General features: G+C 42.6%; 1 protein-coding gene across 1 annotated transcript in view; it reads right to left on the bottom strand.

Moving 5' to 3' along the window:
* Positions 1 to 24,171, bottom strand: part of LOC134535372 (dipeptidase 1-like) — a 121,261-nt gene that overhangs the window by 36,935 nt on the left and 60,155 nt on the right. The window contains exons 3-4 of the mRNA XM_063374445.1: positions 17,441 to 17,615; positions 5,312 to 5,468 (exon numbers count right to left, since the gene is read on the bottom strand). Coding sequence (XP_063230515.1) covers positions 5,312 to 5,468; positions 17,441 to 17,615 — 332 coding nt within the window. The remainder of the gene's footprint in view (positions 1 to 5,311; positions 5,469 to 17,440; positions 17,616 to 24,171) is intronic.

Here is a 24,171-nt window from a genome sequence, read left to right as displayed (position 1 = left end):
GACCAGGAGGCAACAGCGAAGGAAGGTCCATGAGGATGGTTTGACATGTTCGAGAAGACCAGGAGGCAACAGCAAAGGAAGGTCCATGAGGATGGTTTGACATGTTCGAGAAAACCAGGAGGCAACAGCGAAGGAAGGTCCATGAGGATGGTTTGACATGTTCGAGAAGACCAGGAGGCAACAGCAAAGGAAGGTCCATGAGGATGGTTTGACATGTTCGAGAAAACCAGGAGGCAACAGCGAAGGAAGGTCCATGAGGATGGTTTGACATGTTCGAGAAGACCAGGAGGCAACAGCGAAGGAAGGTCCGTGAGGATGGTTTGACATGTTCGAGAAGACCAGGAGGCAACAGCGAAGGAAGGTCCATGAGGATGGTTTGACATGTTCGAGGAGACCAGGAGGCAACCGCAAAGGAAGGTCCGTGAGAAAGGTTTGACATGTTCGAGGAGACCAGGAGGCAACAGCGAAGGAAGGTCCATGAGGATGGTTTGACATGTTCGAGAAGACCAGGAGGCAACAGCGAAGGAAGGTCTGTGAGGATGGTTTGACATGTTCGAGAAGACCAGGAGGCAACAGCGAAGGAAGGTCCATGAGGATGGTTTGAAATGTTCGAGGAGACCAGGAGGCAACAGCAAAGGAAGGTCCGTGAGGATGGTTTGACATGTTCGAGGAGACCAGGAGGCAACAGCGAAGGAAAGTCCGTGAGGATGGTTTGACATGTTCGAGAAGACCAGGAGGCAACAGCGAAGGAAGGTCCATGAGGATGGTTTGACATGTTCGAGAAGACCAGGAGGCAACAGCTAAGGAAGGTCCATGAGGATGGTTTGACATGTTCGAGAAGACCAGGAGGCAACAGCGAAGGAAGGTCCATGAGGATGGTTTGACATGTTCGAGAAGACCAGGAGGCAACAGCGAAGGAAGGTCCATGAGGATGGTTTGACATGTTCGAGAAGACCAGGAGGCAACAGCAAAGGAAGGTCCATGAGGATGGTTTGACATGTTCGAGAAAACCAGGAGGCAACAGCGAAGGAAGGTCCATGAGGATGGTTTGACATGTTCGAGAAGACCAGGAGGCAACAGCGAAGGAAGGTCCGTGAGGATGGTTTGACATGTTCGAGAAGACCAGGAGGCAACAGCGAAGGAAGGTCCATGAGGATGGTTTGACATGTTCGAGGAGACCAAGAGGCAACAGCAAAGGAAGGTCCGTGAGGATGGTTTGACATGTTCGAGGAGACCAGGAGGCAACAGCGAAGGAAGGTCCATGAGGATGGTTTGACATGTTCGAGAAGACCAGGAGGCAACAGCGAAGGAAGGTCCGTGAGGATGGTTTGACATGTTCGAGAAGACCAGGAGGCAACAGCGAAGGAAGGTCCATGAGGATGGTTTGAAATGTTCGAGGAGACCAGGAGGCAACAGCAAAGGAAGGTCCGTGAGGATGGTTTGACATGTTCGAGGAGACCAGGAGGCAACAGCGAAGGAAAGTCCGTGAGGATGGTTTGACATGTTCGAGAAAACCAGGAGGCAACAGCGAAGGAAGGTCCATGAGGATGGTTTGACATGTTCGAGAAGACCAGGAGGCAACAGCGAAGGAAGGTCCATGAGGATGGTTTGACATGTTCGAGAAGACCAGGAGGCAACAGCAAAGGAAGGTCCATGAGGATGGTTTGACATGTTCGAGAAAACCAGGAGGCAACAGCGAAGGAAGGTCCATGAGGATGGTTTGACATGTTCGAGAAGACCAGGAGGCAACAGCGAAGGAAGGTCCGTGAGGATGGTTTGACATGTTCGAGAAGACCAGGAGGCAACAGCGAAGGAAGGTCCATGAGGATGGTTTGACATGTTCGAGGAGACCAGGAGGCAACCGCAAAGGAAGGTCCGTGAGGATGGTTTGACATGTTCGAGGAGACCAGGAGGCAACAGCGAAGGAAGGTCCATGAGGATGGTTTGACATGTTCGAGAAGACCAGGAGGCAACAGCGAAGGAAGGTCCGTGAGGATGGTTTGACATGTTCGAGAAGACCAGGAGGCAACAGCGAAGGAAGGTCCATGAGGATGGTTTGAAATGTTCGAGGAGACCAGGAGGCAACAGCAAAGGAAGGTCCGTGAGGATGGTTTGACATGTTCGAGGAGACCAGGAGGCAACAGCGAAGGAAAGTCCGTGAGGATGGTTTGACATGTTCGAGAAAACCAGGAGGCAACAGCGAAGGAAGGTCCATGAGGATGGTTTGACATGTTCGAGAAGACCAGGAGGCAACAGCGAAGGAAGGTCCATGAGGATGGTTTGACATGTTCGAGAAGACCAGGAGGCAACAGCAAAGGAAGGTCCATGAGGATGGTTTGACATGTTCGAGAAAACCAGGAGGCAACAGCGAAGGAAGGTCCATGAGGATGGTTTGACATGTTCGAGAAGACCAGGAGGCAACAGCAAAGGAAGGTCCATGAGGATGGTTTGACATGTTCGAGAAGACCAGGAGGCAACAGCGAAGGAAGGTCCATGAGGATGGTTTGACATGTTCGAGGAGACCAGGAGGCAACAGCAAAGGAAGGTCCGTGAGGATGGTTTGACATGTTCGAGGAGACCAGGAGGCAACAGCGAAGGAAGGTCCGTGAGGATGGTTTGACATGTTCGAGGAGACCAGGAGGCAACAGCGAAGGAAAGTCCGTGAGGATGGTTTGACATGTTCGAGAAAACCAGGAGGCAACAGCGAAGGAAGGTCCATGAGGATGGTTTGACATGTTCGAGAAGACCAGGAGGCAACAGCGAAGGAAGGTCCATGAGGATGGTTTGACATGTTCGAGAAAACCAGGAGGCAACAGCGAAGGAAGGTCCATGAGGATGGTTTGACATGTTCGAGAAGACCAGGAGGCAACAGCGAAGGAAGGTCCATGAGGATGGTTTGACATGTTCGAGAAGACCAGGAGGCAACAGCGAAGGAAGGTACATGAGGATGGTTTGACATGTTCGAGAAAACCAGGAGGCAACAGCGAAGGAAGGTCCTTGAGGATGGTTTGACTTGTTCGAGAAGACCAGGAGGCAACAGCGAAGGAAGGTCCATGAGGATGGTTTGACATGTTCGAGAAGACCAGGAGGCAACAGCGAAGGAAGGTCCATGAGGATGGTTTGACATGTTCGAGAAGACCAGGAGGCAACAGCGAAGGAAGGTCCATGAGGATGGTTTGACATGTTCGAGAAAACCAGGAGGCAACAGCGAAGGAAGGTCCATGAGGATGGTTTGACATGTTCGAGAAGACCAGGAGGCAACAGCAAAGGAAGGTCGGTGCGGATGGTTTGACATGTTCGAGAAGACCAGGAGCCAACAGCAAAGGAAGGTCCGTGAGGATGGTTTGACATGTTCGAGAAGACCAGGAGGCAACAGCAAAGGAAGGTCGGTGCGGACGGTTTGACATGTTCGAGAAGACCAGGAGCCAACAGCAAAGGAAGGTCCGTGAGGATGGTTTGACATGTTCGAGGAGACCAGGAGGCAACAGCAAAGGAAGGTCCGTGAGGATGGTTTGACATGTTCGAGGAGACCAGGAGGCAACAGCAAAGGAAGGTCCGTGAGGATGGTTTGACATGTTCGAGGAGACCAGGAGGCAACAGCGAAGGAAGGTCCGTGAGGATGGTTTGACATGTTCGAGGAGACCAGGAGGCAACAGCAAAGGAAGGTCCGTGAGGATGGTTTGACATGTTCGAGAAGACCAGGAGGCAACAGCAAAGGAAGGTCGGTGCGGATGGTTTGACATGTTCGAGAAGACCAGGAGCCAACAGCAAAGGAAGGTCCGTGAGGATGGTTTGACATGTTCGAGAAGACCAGGAGCCAACAGCAAAGGAAGGTCCGTGAGGATGGTTTGACATGTTCGAGGAGACCAGGAGGCAACAGCGAAGGAAGGTCCATGAGGATGGTTTGACATGTTCGAGAAGACCAGGAGGCAACAGCGAAGGAAGGTCCATGAGGATGGTTTGACATGTTCGAGAAGACCAGGAGGCAACAGCGAAGGAAGGTCCGTGCGGATGGTTTGACATGTTCGAGGAGACCAGGAGGCAACAGCGAAGGAAGGTCCGTGAGGATGGTTTGACATGTTCGAGAAGACCAGGAGCCAACAGCAAAGGAAGGTCCGTGAGGATGGTTTGACATGTTCGAGGAGACCAGGAGGCAACAGCGAAGGAAGGTCCATGAGGATGGTTTGACATGTTCGAGAAGACCAGGAGGCAACAGCGAAGGAAGGTCCATGAGGATGGTTTGACATGTTCGAGAAGACCAGGAGCCAACAGCAAAGGAAGGTCCGTGAGGATGGTTTGACATGTTCGAGAAGACCAGGAGGCAACAGCGAAGGAAGGTCCATGAGGATGGTTTGACATGTTCGAGAAGACCAGGAGGCAACAGCGAAGGAAGGTCCGTGCGGATGGTTTGACATGTTCGAGAAGACCAGGAGGCAACAGCGAAGGAAGGTCCGTGAGGATGGTTTGACATGTTCGAGAAGACCAGGAGGCAACAGAGAAGGAAGGTCCATGAGGATGGTTTGACATGTTCGAGAAGACCAGGAGGCAACAGCGAAGGAAGGTCCATGAGGATGGTTTGACATGTTCGAGAAGACCAGGAGGCAACAGCGAAGGAAGGTCCGTGCGGATGGTTTGACATGTTCGAGAAGACCAGGAGGCAACAGCGAAGGAAGGTCCGTGAGGATGGTTTGACATGTTCGAGAAGACCAGGAGGCAACAGCGAAGGAAGGTCCATGAGGATGGTTTGACATGTTCGAGAAGACCAGGAGGCAACAGCGAAGGAAGGTCCGTGAGGATGGTTTGACATGTTCGAGAAGACCAGGAGGCAACAGCGAAGGAAGGTCCGTGCGGATGGTTTGACATGTTCGAGAAGACCAGGAGCCAACAGCAAAGGAAGGTCCGTGAGGATGGTTTGACATGTTCGAGGAGACCAGGAGGCAACAGCGAAGGAAGGTCCGTGAGGATGGTTTGACATGTTCGAGAAGACCAGGAGGCAACAGCGAAGGAAGGTCCATGAGGATGGTTTGACATGTTCGAGAAGACCAGGAGGCAATAGCGTAGGAAGGTCCGTGCGGATGGTTTGACATGTTCGAGAAGACCAGGAGGCAACAGCGAAGGAAGGTCCGTGAGGATGGTTTGACATGTTCGAGAAGACCAGGAGGCAACAGCGAAGGAAGGTCCATGAGGATGGTTTGACATGTTCGAGAAGACCAGGAGGCAACAGCGAAGGAAGGTCCGTGCGGATGGCGTGACACTCCCGAGGAGACCAGGAGCCAACAGGGAAGGCTCGTGGACGGACATGGCGGCTGACCTGGGCGCCCACGCGGCCGGCGCGCAGCCGGGGCAGGTCGGTGTGCGACCAGGAGCTCTGCGACCAGGGCGGCACGGCGCGCAGGTCCTCGCCGAACCGCAGCTCGCCCAGCTTGTTGTGCACGAACTGCCGGATGTTCCACGGCAGGTCGTTGTGCCTGCGGCAGAGCAACACCACCCACCGGTCACCACGCGCCAGCACGCCTCCGTCCGTCGGTCTGGTGACCTGCACGCGTCCTAAACATTCCATCTTTCCGTCCGTCAAAACCTTGCCGAGCTCGAACTTTCCACGGACTCACGGATGGATCATATATATCGTAGAGACCCGTGAATTTCGCGGAATCATTTCGTGTTATGCTAAAATTCAAATAATTATACCTGAGTGCTACTTCTGCCATTGGTTCTCTGTTAATCTGGAAGACTGAGGGCCAATTAGAGACCCTCACTCATAGAAATGTCGAACCACAGGCCACCCAGTCGAGACGACTCGCAAGTCAACAGCCAATGAACAGTTGGCATTTGCCCGAGTATGTAGAGGATATTGGAGTCTATCCTGGAGGTAATTGAATCCGCGAAATTCACGGGTCTATATATATGTATATATATATATATATATATATATATATATATATATATATATATGGTTTTGGACGCGGCCAAAAACTTGAATTGTAAGGAGCCTAACAATTTGACGTTCGTTGGTTACCGTGATATTTGCTAAAAAATAAAATTTAAATTTGCTGTTTGCTTTAGAAAAAGGCACTAATTAAATTTGTGTAATTTGTATAAGTGATCCAATATTGGTAATCTTGTTAATCTGTTCACAGATACCTTGGGCACTTCTCATTGTGCTGGTCATCAAAGTAATACCTCAGAAGTTTGTCAAGTCTGATCATTCGTGTGATGTTGTTAAAAGTTTTGTCAGTAAAAAAAAAAAAAACTTTTATTTCACGAACTTTTGAACCAAATCTCTAAGATTCTAAACCTTGTCCTCCCGCCCTTCCGGACAGGAGGTAACAACCAGAATACAAGCTTTTTGTGTATGTCGTTCAGATGTTTCGTGTAATAACATTGCGTTTCTTAAATTTAATGTCCAAACAAATTAATCACGTCTCTGAATTATTCCGAGGAAATTCCAATACAATGCGTACAAAAAAAAAAGACCGACAAATAACATCTATATAAATCTCGGAGAGAAACATGGATTGTTGGCAGCACTTATTTAGGAAAATATTCTGAGGGATGGATGAAGTCGAGTTGTAAATCGCTAGGCTAGATGCGACGCGTTGACGGACGAAAGAGTGACGGACGAATGGTTGACGGATCGAAGCGAAGGGCGATTGTGATTCAGCTTTTACAGTAAGTTTACGGACTTTCAAACGAAGAGATCTCCGTAATATAGGGTAGCTGGATCTACGTAGAAGCTACGCCGTATTTAACTTCCAATTTTTTTTTTTCGGCAAAAATAGGGCGAAAATACACGTGGGAAAAATAATTACGACTTTGCATGAGTATCAACCAGTTTTTGAATGTTTTACTTGCATGCCAAGCTTGTTATTGTAGGTTTATGTTCAAAGTTGGTGAACTTTGTACCAGTAAATTTACAAAGATAGCGATACATTTACGAAGATTCCTTGATAATTTGTAACCATCGTTCTTCGTGAATTTAAGGGGAACGTTTTTGACAGTGTAGCGACTGGTTCAATGACCTCCAGGATATACTGCTATGAAAAACTCTGGTAAACGTTACCTGCTGATTGGCTGCTGACTTGTGAGGCGTCTGAACCGGGTGGCCTGTGATTCGATACTTCTTTGATTGAGGGTATCTAATTGGCAAAGGTTTCAAATATTCACCTTCAGTTTACGAAAAACGCTGGTTACAAATGATCCAGCTATCTTCGCAAACCTACGGCTATCATTCGTACATTTACGGACAGTGTGTGCTCACTTACTTGTAACATGATTCCAAAAGAATATTCTTGGTACATTAGCAAAACATGTAATAACTGGTTAATTCTACGGTAAGAAGACTCTTCTTTTGTCCACGTGTGAATTTACCTTTGTTGTAAACGAAGTATACAAATAGAAAGTAAGTTCGTAGTTCTTACGAAGATTCACTTATTTGAAATTAAGAATAACTCTTTCTTTGTTTGAGTTAAATTCTTCATTGAAAATTCCGTCAAATTACTGTAATTTATATCAGTGCACTGAGTCCAGTTTAACAGTGAACCAGTAGCGGAATTAGCAAAAAAGGTATACTTATTTAAATTTTAGCGCATGCGTGCATTGGATCCATCCACAAGCCACACGCGTCTAAATCAAGACTTTGCACTTAAATCACCCACTTGGACGGTGAAACAAAACATTCGATAACTCACCAAACAGTAATGTTTAAGACAGAGGTTCACAAATATAACAAATATGACTACAAGTAACATGAAAATAATTTGCAGTTCCTCCCTCGAGCCCTCCTGCCCGTTGCACTTTTAGTTACTCTCTGATGAGGCCCCGCTCGACTAACCCTGCCGACTGTGAAGAAATCTTCACTTAAAAAAAAAAACTTAACACTCAATCAAACTGACTACATACGGATTAGCACGTTTCCTGGCTACATGCTTATATAAGGTTTAGGCGTCCCCCTTTTTTATAGATACGAAACAAAAAAGATAAATCAGTGAAAGTATTTTCATTAATGTTTTTTTTTGCCGTGTACCTATGTCGGCTGTATTCTGAAGTATTGTCATCAAGAAATAATAAACTTTATATATATTTATTCAATGTTTTTCTTGTTATTTTTTGAAATTTGCATAAACCTTTCTAGTTATATTTATGCGCCTTAAACGGATTAAATATAACACGAATATAATCGTTAGGTGCGCTAATCTGATGTTTAAGCACATTCAGCTTATATATAACATAACGTTTATGTCACTTTTAGTTGCAGGACTAATCGCTATGAGTTTCAAAAATCCTAGTAAAGCATGTGCTTACCTTTAACAAAGTTAAAATTTACTAGTGAAACATAACTGCATTGCAGCTTTAAAACTAACTGAATACACGGTGACGTCCCCTAGTTTATGTGTCTCTCCATCTTAAGGACCATTAATCCACCGTTATTTATATTTTACCCAAATTGTGCTGTTTTTAGCAAGATTAATCATATGCATTGATTTCGTTTCCCGGTGCAACGTAGCTTAATTTGGCCCTCAACTAGAGGACAAATAATACTGCATTAGACGGAAAGAGGGGAAAACGTTAACCTGTATGGATGTATCTATTTTCTTCTGAAAAAAAAAAAAAGCTTATGGGACAGTGCGTGCAGCATTACTATCTCTCTCTCACACACACACCAATCACCTGCGTGATTCGGACAGTGACGTGGAGGCAGCCAATTATACCCTCGGCTCCGCCCAGACGTAACCGGACGACGCGAGAATAGCCGACACTCAGGGGTGGATCCAGTCCGCCGCCGATATCACCTCCGGGTTGCCCCGAAGTCCCCGCACGCAACTGAACTAACTGACTAATTGTAACTAAAAAAATAATTGGTTGTCTGTAAAGTCGGTTTACGGACGATAGTTTAACCTGACAACGTCATTACAAAACATTGATGAAATTATTGCATACTTTTATGAATAAATATGAATCATTTTTATTGAATTATTACTATTTTGTATGTATACAAAGAAGGAGTGAAATGAAATCTACAATTTTAATTGATAAATTTACTTTTATTTGCACTAATTAATTCAAATATTTTTATTACTTTAACGAAGAGATTATTTAACCTATAGTAACTTTTATACATGTTTGCTATTTGACTTATTCCAATCTGTGTTATTCTGTTAAGGATAGGATGATGATAGGACAAATAGGAAACGAATGGGAGTGTTTCAAGTTTAATGTGCCTCGAAAAGGTCAAATCGATGGTTGTTCCAATCGAGTGGAAGAGAGATAAATGCCGCGCAAGCTTACAATGAGTGTAACGGGATACAGCGTAACGGGACAATGTCCGTTACGGGACACTTTTTCGTGCGTGCAGCCGGCGTTCATCGATTTATTAGACGTTGTCACGTCAATAACATTTTGGTCAGTTTCCTCAGTTGGAAAAATAATTCGCCGAACCTTTTTTTTTTTTTTTTTTGTTGAAGGTAGGTTTAAGAACATCTGGGTGATCGTAACTAAAATGAAAAGTTAGTCTTTTTTGGTCAGTTACGCACGAGGTGCGATCGCAAACACGGTGAATAATTTGATTTAGAAATCAAAATTTGAACTGATCTTCTTTAAAAAAAAATGCTCTCCCTGGCTGATGATGCGGCACACATTCCGATGTTAAATATCCACTGTTGGAAGCATTTTCTGTATGCGGACAGAAGACAGGAAACTTTTGTTTGGCCAAAAACTCGCGGATCGGAAGCGATGTCGTGATGAAGGAGGAAGCCATTGCCCCGTTTTTTCTGGTCTCCGTTTCAAAAATTGTCGCGTCGTTCGAAATCCGTGATCGGCGATACGGAAGTTTCACATTTTCATTGAGTCGCAAGCTAGAATGCAAACCTTCACACTCTCGCACCGTGTCGATGATTGGACCGCAGTTATTTGGACACGCCCCTCCACGACCGTGAGACGACGATGCCTAGAGACACGGAAATTTCGCGGATTCATTTAGTCGCAAGCTAGAATGCAAACCTCCACACTGTCGCACTGTGTTCATGATTGGCACGCAGTTGTTTGGACACGCCCGTCTACGACCGTGAACCAATGATGCCCAGCTAGGAGAGAAGTAAGCGAATAAGGTTGTGCCAAATAACAAGGATAAAAATGTTCTCGCTAAGACATCGACCAATGGGAAAGTAAACATGGGTCGAACACACCTATAACCTTGAATTCTATCCTGAGGCCAGAAGAATCCGCGAAATTTCCAGGTCTCTAACGATGCCCAACTAGGAGAGAAGTGAGCGAATCAGGTAGTGCCAAATTAACAAGGATAAAAAATGTTCTCGCTAAGAAATCAACCAATTGAAGCTGACTTGGGCTGAGTACGCCTATATGACTTTGAATTCTACCCTGAGGCCAGACGAACCTGCGAAATTTCTGAAACTCTATCCCTGATGCGCAACAGACACGGTAAATACGACCTCGCACTTCCGGCTTAGCTACCTGTAATTGTTTCCAACCCAGACTTGAACACTTGAAATAAAACTATGAACTTATTTTGACAGCAAATCTAGTTTATTCATTTATCGACTTATTTCATGCGGTGAAGTTAAGTCGTGTCGCCTTGCCAACCACTCAACATCAGGCATGATGTACATTTAAATGTAAAGTTATAACAAAGCAGACATTCATAAATAAGCTAAACTAAATAAAAGAGAATTAACAAGAACATGAAAAACAACTTACACAATATAATAAAAACTTAATAAACAAACCAATTACTCGTATTTTACGCTACATGTTACTGATATCACAATTGGTATGTTTTTTTAAACAGTAAACATGGGAGAGTAAAATATCTAACAAAAAACTGAAAATAAAACTCATGCATAATACACTGTAAACTAAATTGAAGATAAAACTCATGCATTATACACTGGAAACTAAACTGAAGAAAAAACTGTTGAATTTATACTAAACGATTTAAATAAGCAACACACACACACTTGTACCAAGCTCAGAAAATTAAGGGTCACATCCACTTATTATTCCACTTTACAATATTTAATTACTCTAAAAACATAAATAAATCTTAATAAAAACAATAAAATATGCTCACAGTCAGACAAATACAAATAAATGTTTACACAGCCATTATTACGTTTACATAGAAACGTAGCCTACCTTGTACTATAACTAGGCTGAAATGAATGAATTTAGGCAAAGAAAACAACAGAAAATAAAAACGTGATGCCTTTATATTTATTTAATTACTTGAATTAATTTACAAGTTTTCAAACAGTTTGAAAATATGCGCACTTTATCTACCGTGCGTCAATGATAAAAGCTTCAGACGTGTGCTGTCATAAGCGTCAGAGTTACAGGCGTGCCAGGATTGCTGCAGTTGACTGATGGTTATTCCTTACACAATTATTTTGGACTTCACATCCTTGGCTCAGTTTGTTAATTGTGCTCCAACTAGGAGCAAATGGTTTCTGGCACATTTCATTTTTACCAGAAAATCACAGTTTTTAAATACTGTAAAATTATCGAAAAATCTACAAATAAAAAAACTAAGTAGGTTATCAGTATTCACGTACTTGACATACAATTAATAAAAAAAGTCTCTGCAATAAAAAAAAAGTGGAATTTCCGTGCAGTTACGTAGGAAATCTTTTTTAGTCTCGAGTTTCAACCACGTTTATAGTTAAATACTTCTTTTGTAAATTTCATTCGAATTTTTTTTTAAAATAATAATTTATGTTAAAGAGCTATGAAAGTGTGGAATACCTTAGGAAAACAGTATTAATTCGTTTTTAAATACTTTTTTCTAAAGGTTATCTTGTACATTAACTTGGTTGGTATTTTACGTACAACTCAACAGTTGTGTCTGCTTGCACCGAGCCCTGACACAACGAGCCGGTTCGTCGGAGCGCAACACACAACGGAACGACGGAACTGCGGGCTTCCTTTTCTTATTCGTTGCTCTCGTTCGCTGTGGTTTACGTCTTCGGCGAACGTCAGCGAGAAGTCTGGCGGATGTTCTCAGACCGAGGTCCCAACACCATACCTTGGGGAAACAAGCTGTGCGAAGCACGAAGGTTTCTTGACGTGTAAACATCTTAGCATTTGGCAGAGGAAAGATTTCATTAAAACGGGAATGGACACAAAGATGGCGGACACCCGTGCGGCAACATAAACCCTTGTACAGTTACTTTCGTTAGCATTAGGATACGTAGCAAACGTATTGGCGTGTCTAACGAAAATTGTATGATAGGGAAACTACCCCGGAATGTATTTGGTAAACTAAAATAGTCATAGTAAGAAGTAATATCAAGTTTTAAAATACCTAAGTAAACTGGCATTGCAATAATTATAATACATATTATCCTTCCTGTATTCCCAAGCGGTAGAGCGCGCTCTTAATAACCTCAAGGGGCGTGGTTCAAATCTCGTAACTGAAAAATAAAATTCTTCTTTACTTTTGAAATAACAATATAATACAATACTAATGTTGAGTCAGCTCAATAGGGTTAAGTGATGTTTGTAATAATTATTTCCAAACTGAATTCATTTGTTTGAGCAAAATAAAAATACATGAAAGTAAATGCTTAGTGCTATAATAGTGTTTTAAAATGTTTCAGGTTAATATTTTAGTTATGACATAGAAGTATGACTTCAAACGTGTGCTGAATCTTTAAAGTATTAACTGTTTGATGACAGTATTTTAAATAATTTCGCTGTCCAAAATCAGGTCCAAAGCCGGGGTTTAAGATTTTGTTTTAAGTATTTTACGCTTTTATCGCAGCCGTTTCTAATAGTTTAAAATTTCCGGTTGTTTCATGTTGCCATCTGCGGGCGATGGTGGCCAGCAACGTTTACGACTCAAGCAGCGAATTTCGGTATGTACTTGATAAGCGAATATTTTATTTGTCGGTATATTTCTCACGCTCCGCATTATTTTTAAAGAATTCCACTTTAATTTTCGTGTCCGTTGTTTCGTATTGTAAGTTTATTTGCAACGAGAGAATTTGCTCGTTTAGTTACCGAGGATAGATGATTACACATCACTGTCGAGTACTGAAAGTGTTGCTTCGGAGAGGAAAAGAGATCGGCGCAGAACGGAAGGAGGTGTCTGTGCCGTCGGGGATCACGTGATCAAGCGGCGGGCGTTGACTCGCTTCTCCCCCCCCCCCCCTCCCTCTGTCCCTTTTCCCGCGTGACTAGAGGCGTTGATTGCCACCCGGCCCATTAGTCAGCGCGCGAGGCCTTATTCTTCACCCGCAGCAGCCGATCCAGTTAGCGCGAAGGCTGCGAGAGAGACGGCTAGAGAGATAGAGAGAGAGAGGTTAATGTCTGGCGGAGTAATTAGCTTCTCTCTCCCCGGCACACGCCCCTTCCCCCCCCCCCCCTCCTCTTCGCGACACCACAGCCGGCGGAATAATTCACAATGCTCGAGGGGAAATATCAGCGATTAGCCCCTGCGCGGTTCGCGAGGATTATTGCCACGTGTACATGTTCTAGCTGGCTGCGCGGCGTGACTGACGCACAGTCCCTGCATACAGACGCCATACATCTCCCTCCTCCCCCTCCTTCGCCTGGGGAAAAGAACTCCCCCCCAGACGCAGAACAGACAACCTCGCAGAAGCGGATCCCGGCGCGCAGAGATTCGCCCGACGCAGGCACGTTTGTTTCCGTTTCAAACCAGTCAGTACGTCACGGCTCACTAGAGACCATGAACGTGTGACAAAGACGAGAATGGAACATTCAATACTCATCAGTAATACGTAAAATGTAAGATCGGTAACGAGCAATATCTATTGTTTTTTTATACATATTAGAGTCAAGTATTTATTGGACTAATGAAACACATTCATTTGTAATTTTTTTTTGAAAAATTGCATTATTATTAATTAAATTACCTGTTTTTGTTTTATTTTTAATAGTTTAATTTTCTATGTACCAAGTTTTCAAAGGATTAATTAGCATGTCATCAATAGGAAACGACATAGTACGAATTACAGAACGTATTTATTAATACTCACGGTATAAAAATATTTTCCAGGAATGAATTCGTATCACAAACTGTGTATTTAATACGTATTGGAATAGCCACATGACAATGGGTCTTACTGTTCAGTTCCGAGCGTGATAAATATAAGCAAAATATATTTTCAAGTACGTTCCTGGCAGTTGTGGAGAACTGTGGGCGTGCAGCAGTACGGTACCCACATTCTCATTGGCCCCGCCAAGTGCGGGAGAAACACCTCTCACCGACCACAGCCAATAACTGCGAAAAAAAGCTACAGTGTTTTGTGAGACACGTCGACGCGAAATTCATTCTCGAAATGCAGGTGCTCCCCCCTTAAGGGCGCGGGAGAACAGCTTCCTCACGCGAGATTCGCCGTCTTGTGTCCCGTGGACCGGCAGCGCACACACGTGACCTTGACGCAGCGAGAGTGTGGTCCCAACCCAACTCCCGCGGTGCGCTTGCCCACAGACCTGCCCAGAAACCATCATGTCGTGCCACGCGCCTTTTGCCACGTGCGTCATCTCATGGCACCTTGTGGGTCCGAGTTTACATGCAATTCGACATTTCGTTACAAACACGTAATTTATGAATATTTACCACTCACTTCAAAATTACTAATTATTAACTTTAAATTTTAAATAGTTTATTTAGTACTTAAAATTATTATCATATTTTATTTCTGCAGTTTTTGAGAGATCTGTAGGCCTACTGTTAGAAATTACAGTAAATTTACGGAGTTTTCGAAGAAGAATTCTTCGTAATTTTTAATAACTGGTTCTTCGTATTTCGACATCCCAGTTATGTTTTCTGTATAAACAGAATAAACTCCATCCTAGAAGGGGGAAACATGTGTTGTTTTTTTTTTTTTGCAGTCGCCTTAGCTAGTTTTGATGATTATTCATATACAAATATTATTCTTGTGGGTTAATGTTCAAAGAAAGTGAAGATCCATTGATAATTTGTGACCAGTGTTCTTGGTAAAATTTAAGGTGAAAATTTTTAGCAGTGTATTCGCAAAACAGTGGTTCGATTATTGAGAAGTAGTATGCAGTTCATTAAGGTATTTTGTGTATCGAGTGAAATGCCTTCTTGTTGATATTTTAAAATTTAATTTAATGCATTTATGGAACTTCGCTCGCGCGTTTCACGAACACAATAAACATAATTTAAATTCGCTTACTTGAACGAATTGCTCGTTGGTGTGGAAACCACCGCCGCTGTCTCTCACGCCTAGTGGTTAGGCACTCCGCAAAGCCAGCAACAGCAAACTGTCTACCCACCGAGTCCATTAGCAGGAACAGGAATAATTCGCAGGTTCAATTACCTCCCGTATAGACTCAACGATCCACTACATACTCTAAAAAACGTCGCCTGTTCATTGGCTGCTGACTTGTCTCAACGGGGATACTCGTGATTGAAGGTCTCTAATTGAGTCAGAGTCCTGTAAATTAAGAGTGAACCAATAGCAAAAGCAGCAACACTTTATAATTATTTTAATTTTTGCTTGTCACGAAACGAATCCCCGAATTTTTGTGGTCTCTAATTACAATTGAGAGATGAGTAGGCAGATGGTTGACACTGAGGCCGGTATTTCAAGACACAAAAAGTAAGTGTTCAGGTGTTGAATCTGCTACACATGTACCCTAACAGAATTCCTAGTGCACTATAGCTCTATAGGACACATACAGTCCCTTACTTTTAGGAAACAGATTTCGGTATCCTATCCGTGACATATCTGTTGCCCAAAATTCCGCGCATACACAGTTCACTTTTCCGTTGATTTCATCCAGATGGCGGGCACACGTCTGGCGCCATTAACTCATACATAGTCATTTCTGTGATCATCGTGGGACGTACCATGCTTGTTGGTGTGGCAATTGAAAACTTTGTGACAGCGAAACTATCCTGAGATACATTATGTACACTTTAATGGTCATAACAAGAAATAATCGCTAGAGACCTGCAAAATTCGCGGATTCATTTCGTGATATGCTAAAATTCAAATAATTATACCTTAGCGCTGCTTCTACCAATGGTTCACTGTTAATCTGGATTAATGAGGGCCAATTAGAGCCCCTCGCTCAAAGAAGTGTCGAATCACAGACACTCAGTCGAGACGACTCACAAGTCAGCAGCCAATGAACAGGTGGCATTTGCCCGAGTGTGTAGAGTGTAGTAGAGTCTATCCTGGAGGGCATTGAACCCGCGAATTGTGCAGGTCTCTAATAATCGCGAATTAAAAAAAAAGTACTTGGGAAAATTTAGAGTGCGACGGTGCTGCTATCTGTAGGATTTTTGCAGTAACAATTGTATCGATGGTTTCCAAACGTCCGCCAGAATGTGCTGGAACCAGTTTCTAGCCTTGCGCAGGGCACCGTTTATTAAAACGGCCGCCGGTACGTTACCTTACTGGGATTCTGTCTGGACACGTTCTGCAATACGGTCCGCGGGTTAAGCTGGGTGCACGATGGATAAATACAACACTAACATATGGTGATTTGCACAAGATTTGACGGCCATGTTTACGAACCTACTGATTCACAACAGCGCACATAACGGTCGTGCGAGACAGGTCGTGCGCATAGGAGGGAAATGAATATGTTATATTTCTGTTATGGACGCGTGGCGTAACAGCCAATGAGAGAAAAGTATGATGGCATCCTGGTGGGACTTATCAATCATATTGTGGCAAGAAATTGTCAAGTTATTATACCAATTGCTTAAGAATAATTCTTGCTTGAAATATTTACTAATGCTTTTACTCACAAAAAGACACTAGTAATTAAAATAAATAAAAATTTTAATTTTCAGTGGCAAGAATGGTTAACTAAAGTTAATAAAAAACTCAAATGAATTTGTATTTTGAAAAACTGTGTTCACAAATTGCTGGTCAGTTCATTTGGTAGTTAATATAGTTGTTTATTAACACTAACAACGTACATCGGACACACATCGAAATGCATGGCCTACCATAAACTCTCTTGTGTTTTTTTTTTTTTTTTTAATTGTGAACCCATCTTTTGGTTATGGTTGTACCCCAACAAAGACAGTGTTTGTTCGTAGGGGCAGGAATTTTTTTTTTTTTCGCGAAAAAAAAGAAATTATATATCTGAACGCCTATTAGACTGCAACAGGGTATACCCGCACCTGCGGTTTCTACCTAGTGATTGGCGGCGGCCGTCTGCGGGAGAAGTCGTTGTTGCCTTATTTGACCGAGCCACTCGGGACGCGTTTGCTTCCGCACTGAATCACTGCGATTTGGTGTTGTTACAATCGATGTGTAGGTACCTGGGAGAAACTCGCCCAATCACGAAACACAGACGATGCTACAGTGTTTTAACTTTGATCTAGTCTGGGAATCTTTTCTGCGGGATCTGCATGGCCCCCGGTCGCAGGACCACAGGACAATGACGCGGGGAGGGAAGGAGGGGAGAGGCGACTCACCCGTCCACCAGCGGCACGTCCTGCAGGATCCTGACGGCCACCTCGAGCCGCTCCTCGTGGGAGGAGTCGGAGGCGGCCCGGAGCGCGATGGGCACGCTCACCCCGGCGGCGGCGGCCAGCACCAGCACCAGCAGCACTGCCAGCAGGTGCCTCGAGTTGAGCACCACGCCCGTCGCTGCGGGCACAGACCACCCGCCCGCTCACCGCGTCCGCCTCGCCGCCACACACCCTCGCAGGCACTCCCTCGCAGGCACACGCTCACAGGCACACACTCAGTCTCTTCTCGTAGGCACACGCTCACAAATTACAGCAGGTTCAACGGACTTTTCAACGAACAATTCGCGTAACGTAACAATTTAATCGGATGAACTCTGGGCCGATGAAAAATCCTTCAGATCAAGATGTATCAAATCACGAGCCTCCCATGGTTTACAGGTGTCACGTGTCAGTGGCCAAAGAGCAGATTTAATTTGCTCGAGTGCATAGAGTCATTGAAATCGCAATTTTTTCCGGTTTCTATGCAAGTGATTTTTTTCTTCTTTTTTTTAAACGAAAAATAGGTGGCCTTAACTATAAGTGGTTTTGACACGCCCTGAAGGACAATATACACAATACCATCATTTCAATATTCAAGTGACCCAATCACATAAAATGCAGCATTGTTAATGGTGTAGGAGATGTTCCAGCGTAAAATGATTAAGTCGCGTGTTAAAGTCTCGCAGGGGCGCGTTACAGAGACGTGAATACTGCATACCAGTTCGGTGCCTGGCGCGTAGAGGCGAAGATAAGTGTGATGTGCGAGCCTGTGTCGCCCTTAGCGGCCAAACCCCGACGCCCTAATATCGCAAGAGAAGATAGTGTAGTGTGAAAGATGTCATTCTAGTGTGTTATATATGCGGTATTCTTCTTTTTAGGGGCCCCGCAGTTCGAGTGCTCAGAAAACATTCCCCTCCCCCCTTCACATGGAATACGTTTGGGCGTCGAACCAGGGTTTTTCCTCGGGTGTACTTTGCCGTGAGCCCAGTAGATTGTTCTAGACATGCTGTCGTTCCCCTTACATCTCGTGTATATTCCGTCGTTGTTCCTTCTCTTCTCTAACCGTTCCCCCTTTTACGACTATCGACGACCCCGGTGACGACAAGTCGTTAGGCCGTAATTAATTCATTAATCTTTCCCTCGCGCCCTTTGTTCTCCCCGCGTGCCGTGTCTTCTCCGACTGCGTCTGGTCTGGCGAGGCGCCCATTGCTCGCTTTCGCTACTCTCGACCCTTTGTGTCTCGGACGGCGACAACACCCGGTTGTTCACTTATTAAATCCACCCCCCCCCCCTCCACTTTCCCACGTATCGTTCCACAGGATGGCGTGAAAGTTAGTGCGCATTTCCGTGCGACGTCAAAACCCTCCGCCTCTGCCGCTCGCCTCACACCCAAAGTGTGTACGCCACCGCGATTAAATTCTCAGCACCTAAGCGCAGCTGCTTCGACCAAAAATTATTTCCCCGGCGGTATTTAAATCTGGCGTCTGATATAACTTCCATTTGCTCAAGTGCCCGGAAGACAGTTAAAAAAAAAATAGCTTTCTTTTCGTTGGTAAAATGGTATTGAAGCACGACGTTGATGAATGAACTACACAGTGTTCTTGACACGTCTTGATGGGGGATATATATATATATTTAAACCTCCCCCCTCCCACGAAATTCTAAAAAAAAACCTATCATTGCCACCAAAAAATGGAAAGAATTTGAAAGCGAACAGCGGGAAAAGTGATTCCATCACCTACCCACTCCTCTCCTTTCCTCTTTGACCGAAATGAAATACTGCGTACGGTCACGTACTCTTAGGCCGGTATTCCAAGACACAAAAATAAGGGTTTAGACATTGAATATTCTACACTTGTTCTCTAGAAGTATTCCTATTGCACTGTATGACATGGCCAGTGCCTTATCATTAGGGAACGGATATTTGTATCATATCTGTTGCCGATCTGTTGCCCAAATACCGTACAGGTGACGATATATATACTTTGACATAAGTGGTGGGGGGAGTCAGTCTGCCAGCGGCTTCCTTGGAGGAAGGTTCGGTCGCCATTTTTATTTTTTTTGCCCTCACCGGGTACGAACCGAGGACTCCGAGCTCCATGTCGTAAATGTATGTATTTAAATATGTTTTATTAAAATTTAATTTATTTATTTATTTTAATTTAAAATTTTTTCATTAAAATCGGATAATAAATAAGATTTTCAAGATGGCGGCCGTAACGGAAATTGCAACGGTGACGTCATATGCCATGATGACATAATCTATGAAGACGTCAGAGGCTTATCGGAAGCTGTAGACATGGATGCTTAAGCCTCTATATGAGCAAGGTGTTCTTTCTAAAGCAAAATGACTTTTGAGGTTTTTTAAAGAAGAAAACGAGAAATGTTCCCTAAAAACGGGAAATTTTGTCATTTTGAGTCATTTTGGAGGAATTATGAGGAATTTTTGAGTCCAAGATGGCCGCCGTAACGTCAGAGCAATCGGCCGGCTCCATGGCTCCAGCTCCACAGCCTGAAGCCTGTACCCGGAGGAACCAAACCATACTACTGTTAATTTTTTTTTGAAGTTAGTACTACATTTTAAGTTTTCAGATAGCACAAGATTTTTGATATTTATTGAAACATTCCGTTTGGAAAATGTGAAGCTATACTTCTACACTGTTTCTTATCGCGGGTAGATAAATACGCCAGAAGTCAACCTTCTCAACGTTAAGCTATATTCAGCTCATTTCGAGGACTAGAGTCCGCAAACGAACTGAAATGCCACGTCCGAAATATATCTGCGGGACGCACGTTGCTATTTCTGAATCCACTCTGTGAGAAATAATTAGCATTCCATTTCAACCTCGCCCGTTACTGTCAAGCCTACCCTTCACTGCCTGGGCTATTCCTGACCATCGCACAGATGACGCTGTTTCAGAGTCACTGGTTTAGTTTCATTTCGATTACCTTCTGATGTTTTTTTTTTTTTTTGAAAATTCCACCATTGATGAGCAAATCGCGATACTCTACAAAACACGGTTTTAGCATCTGTCATGAATCTAATTAAACAGTTCTTAAACTCTTGCGGTATTAAATTCCGTGTGCTGTTTTCTTACACTAAACTATTTACATCCAAACAAATGCTTATATTGATTTCGCAGCTATACTACCGCAGGATTGCCTTGTCTAGTTCACCCAAATGAGACGGTGTCTATTGTCTATTAGCTTCTCTATTATCTTGCCTTCCCTGCCGGATTACATGTGATACGGCGTTTGAATTTTCTAATTCTGTTATCGGTTTCTTTTCGACTTGAGGGCGTGTTAAAACCACAAATGTTCCCATGAGATCGCAGTTAGTGTATAATGAATTATATGCATTCAAGTCTGTATCCAAATAATTATGTGAATTTTATAGGTTAATACTCTTACGCATGCACTGTTAAAGTTTAATCACTGTTAAATATACGGAGTGTCCCATATCTCAGCGTCTGACCGAGAACAGTTCTGAATAAAAATACAAACCAAAATACTAAAAAAAAAAAAAAAAAAAAAAAAAAAAAATGTTTCATAATCATCTATAACCATACTATTGATAACATTAAAATAAAAGCATATATGCTTTAATTTTTGACAAAATATTTTGTATGAATTATGCGGCAACAAATTTTGGTCGGTTGTTTTGACTAAGCATGCTGTAAAAAAACACTTTCCTAACTTAGCAAGTTTATTTTAAAATATTGCTAGTTAAATTCTTTGTATGACTTAAACGGCAACAATATTTAATTGGGTGACTTTGACTATTCACAGTGTAAAAAAATTACTTTCTAAACTTAGTAACTTATTTGATTTAATGTGTCATCTTTTCAAATAACTTAAGTTAGAAAGGAAAATATTTGTACGATGTGAATAGTCAAAGTTACCAGATAAAGAATTGTTGTTTCATAAGTCGTGCAAAGAATTATTTTACGCAAACGTATATCATATTTGATTTTATTTAAATTGCTATAAAAAATATTGTTAATTATGATTGCGTAGCCAAATAAATTATAGTCATAGTTGATAATATTTTGGTGCATGTTGAGAATTGAAAATTTTTGAAGAAAAAAAATCTTAGTAGGAAAACTATGGCACTTTTTTAATTTTGGTTTCTTGATTCAGGGCCTTAATTAATTGGCCTACAATCTGTTTTCGGGTTGAAGTTGAGGTGTGGAATTTTCCGTTACTTGCATAGTTCCAGTGTCATTCCTTTTCGTATATAAATAAAATTTCAATGGTCCTAATGACTTGTACGCATCCGTAAAGCTACGCGAATCTCTTTAAATTATTAATTATAAACTTAACAAATATTGCTTTTACACCAAAATTTTACTGTAATATTCTTAGTTAAAAAACGGTTTCAAAACAGTTTAAAAAAAATAACATATTTTACTAGACCAAAAGTCAGGGAGCTAGTTAATTTAATGTGCTGCCAATTTTTATTTTTTGTAACCAGGCAGTAAACGCGTCCACTTTGCGTTTATGTGCCAGTTTATGAGCGAGATATATTTTTAATGGTTTTTATATATATATTTATATATATATATATATATATATAAGATCATTTGAGTGCGAAATGAGCGTAACTAGTTTCTTTAAGACGACATCACTCAACTTCACGTGATTTCTGAAGTGATATCAGAGCGCAGCACGGATCACAGGATGAGCCCCCACGGGACTAACTATGTAATTCGGCTGCTGACGGATATCCAATAGATTTGACGTACGAGCGATGTTCATGCGTCTAATTGATCTGCAGTTTAGCATGCACCGTGCCACCGATTTACATCAATTAAACCACCCCTCATTCTGAATTTTTTTTGTAAATGGAACAGAAATCTTCACATAAAATTACAGATATTTGTAAATGTAGGTACATGAAAACATATGTATCGCTACAAAATAGTGTTCGCAGTAATACTGGGTTCGAATTCTTACCCGTGCGTTTTCATTAACTATGCATGATAAAACAAAATAAAGTCCAATCATCGAATATGTCATTATATTTTCCGTGGTTTGAATAAATTATGCTAGAATAAAACATTGATTAAAATATATAATTTATGCGCCAATTTCCGTAAAAAATACTCAGTATTATTTCGAAAAACGTATTAAATAAACGCAAAAATAACCACAGCTTGTATAAAGTTTCAATATTTGTCTTTGAGTATTACAAACTATTTCTTGGCAATTGGTTTACAAAGAAATCTTTCGTGAAAGTACAGAAAAAAAAATTCTGTTGGGAAACAGTTTAAAGTACTATTTTTGTTATGGAAATGGCTGAGTTTAGCGACGGGAATTCTAATTCATACTTTCTATTTATCACCAGACGTTGCAAAGCACAATTTGAGCAATGTTGCAAAATGGTGATAGTGTGTTGAAAAGTGACTCCAACTAAGTTACAGCAAGAATTCTCCTCACAATTCCTGACTACGTGGTTTTAATGTTTTATAACAATTTATTTTACTGTTATCTATGGTCGGTGAGAGATGCTCTTCCACGCGTGGCTGGGGCGATGTGTGTGAGGTCTCTGTGCTACTAAACGTTCGTGACTTGCCATAATGGCAAGATTAAATTATTATTTTTTGATATTGTTTGTTTGCAAACACTACATAACTTAGAACCAATGAGGCCACACACTATGTAGTAAAAACAGCTGGATTACCGTGAAGAATAATAATGTAGGCCTATTTACGTCCTGTCCGCTTCGCCAGTTGTCGAACGCGGATAAGAGCCAGTGAATGGACGTTTATAGAATCGCTCAACCGCGCCTAACGATTACACATACGGGAGAAAAAATACTTTATCGTATATTTATTTTACTATTTCATTTCGTATATGAGCACAGCTAAGCGAAATCACGCATGATAGACCATAAATACATACATACCGACATACCTTCGTTAATAATCTCTCGATCTAGCAAGCCCCCAATCATCGCTTTTATTTTCCACCAGAATACTCACTGCTTTGCACAGGCCTATTTTTAACTTTTACGAGGTCTCGCATAATGTGAAAGGAGTGGTAATTATGTTCACAGCCCATAAAGCAAACGTCCCATCAAAACACCGAAATTAAATTCTGTCTTTCCACAGCCGGTTTATTGCGCGGGGCGCATGAAGTCGCAATTAAATTTCGCTTGCTCTTAATCGCATTTATTATTGGGGCAGAGATTTATGTTACAAACGTTGGAGCCACTGATTCCATGGGACGGAGTCCTATTCCGCAGCAAATAAGCATGCAGTGTCATTTTGCTGCACAATGAATAAAACTTGTCACCCACCAGTCAACAGAGGAAACTATAGGTTCTAAGTTCGAACTAGGTATCTGAGGTGAAAAATAAACACTGGACTCGCATAATCTCGGCTTAGACATATTTATGACTTCAGTCCACAGTTTCCCAGAAACAATACCAGCATATGCCTTTATTGTTATTTACCTAAGCTCTATTCCTCTTTGTCACCAGGGGATAGGTTGTACTTAGATATTTTTTTGATGTGTAAACATCTTACCTCTCGGTATACGGTGTTTTATAGAAGTAATGTCGTGAAAATGGAACGGAAGTTTATGAACGGAAATGTGACAAAAAGATGGCGGACCCACGTGTGGCAACATAAACGCTTATATTGTCACTTTCGTATACATTAGAGCACCTACAAAATGTATTGGTGTGCCAA

Source organism: Bacillus rossius, chromosome 8, assembly GCF_032445375.1.
Source record: "Bacillus rossius redtenbacheri isolate Brsri chromosome 8, Brsri_v3, whole genome shotgun sequence".
NCBI lineage: Eukaryota > Metazoa > Arthropoda > Insecta > Phasmatodea > Bacillidae > Bacillus > Bacillus rossius.
The sequence above is the reverse complement of the archived record's forward strand: the minus strand, read 5'-3'. Positions and strand labels throughout refer to the sequence as shown.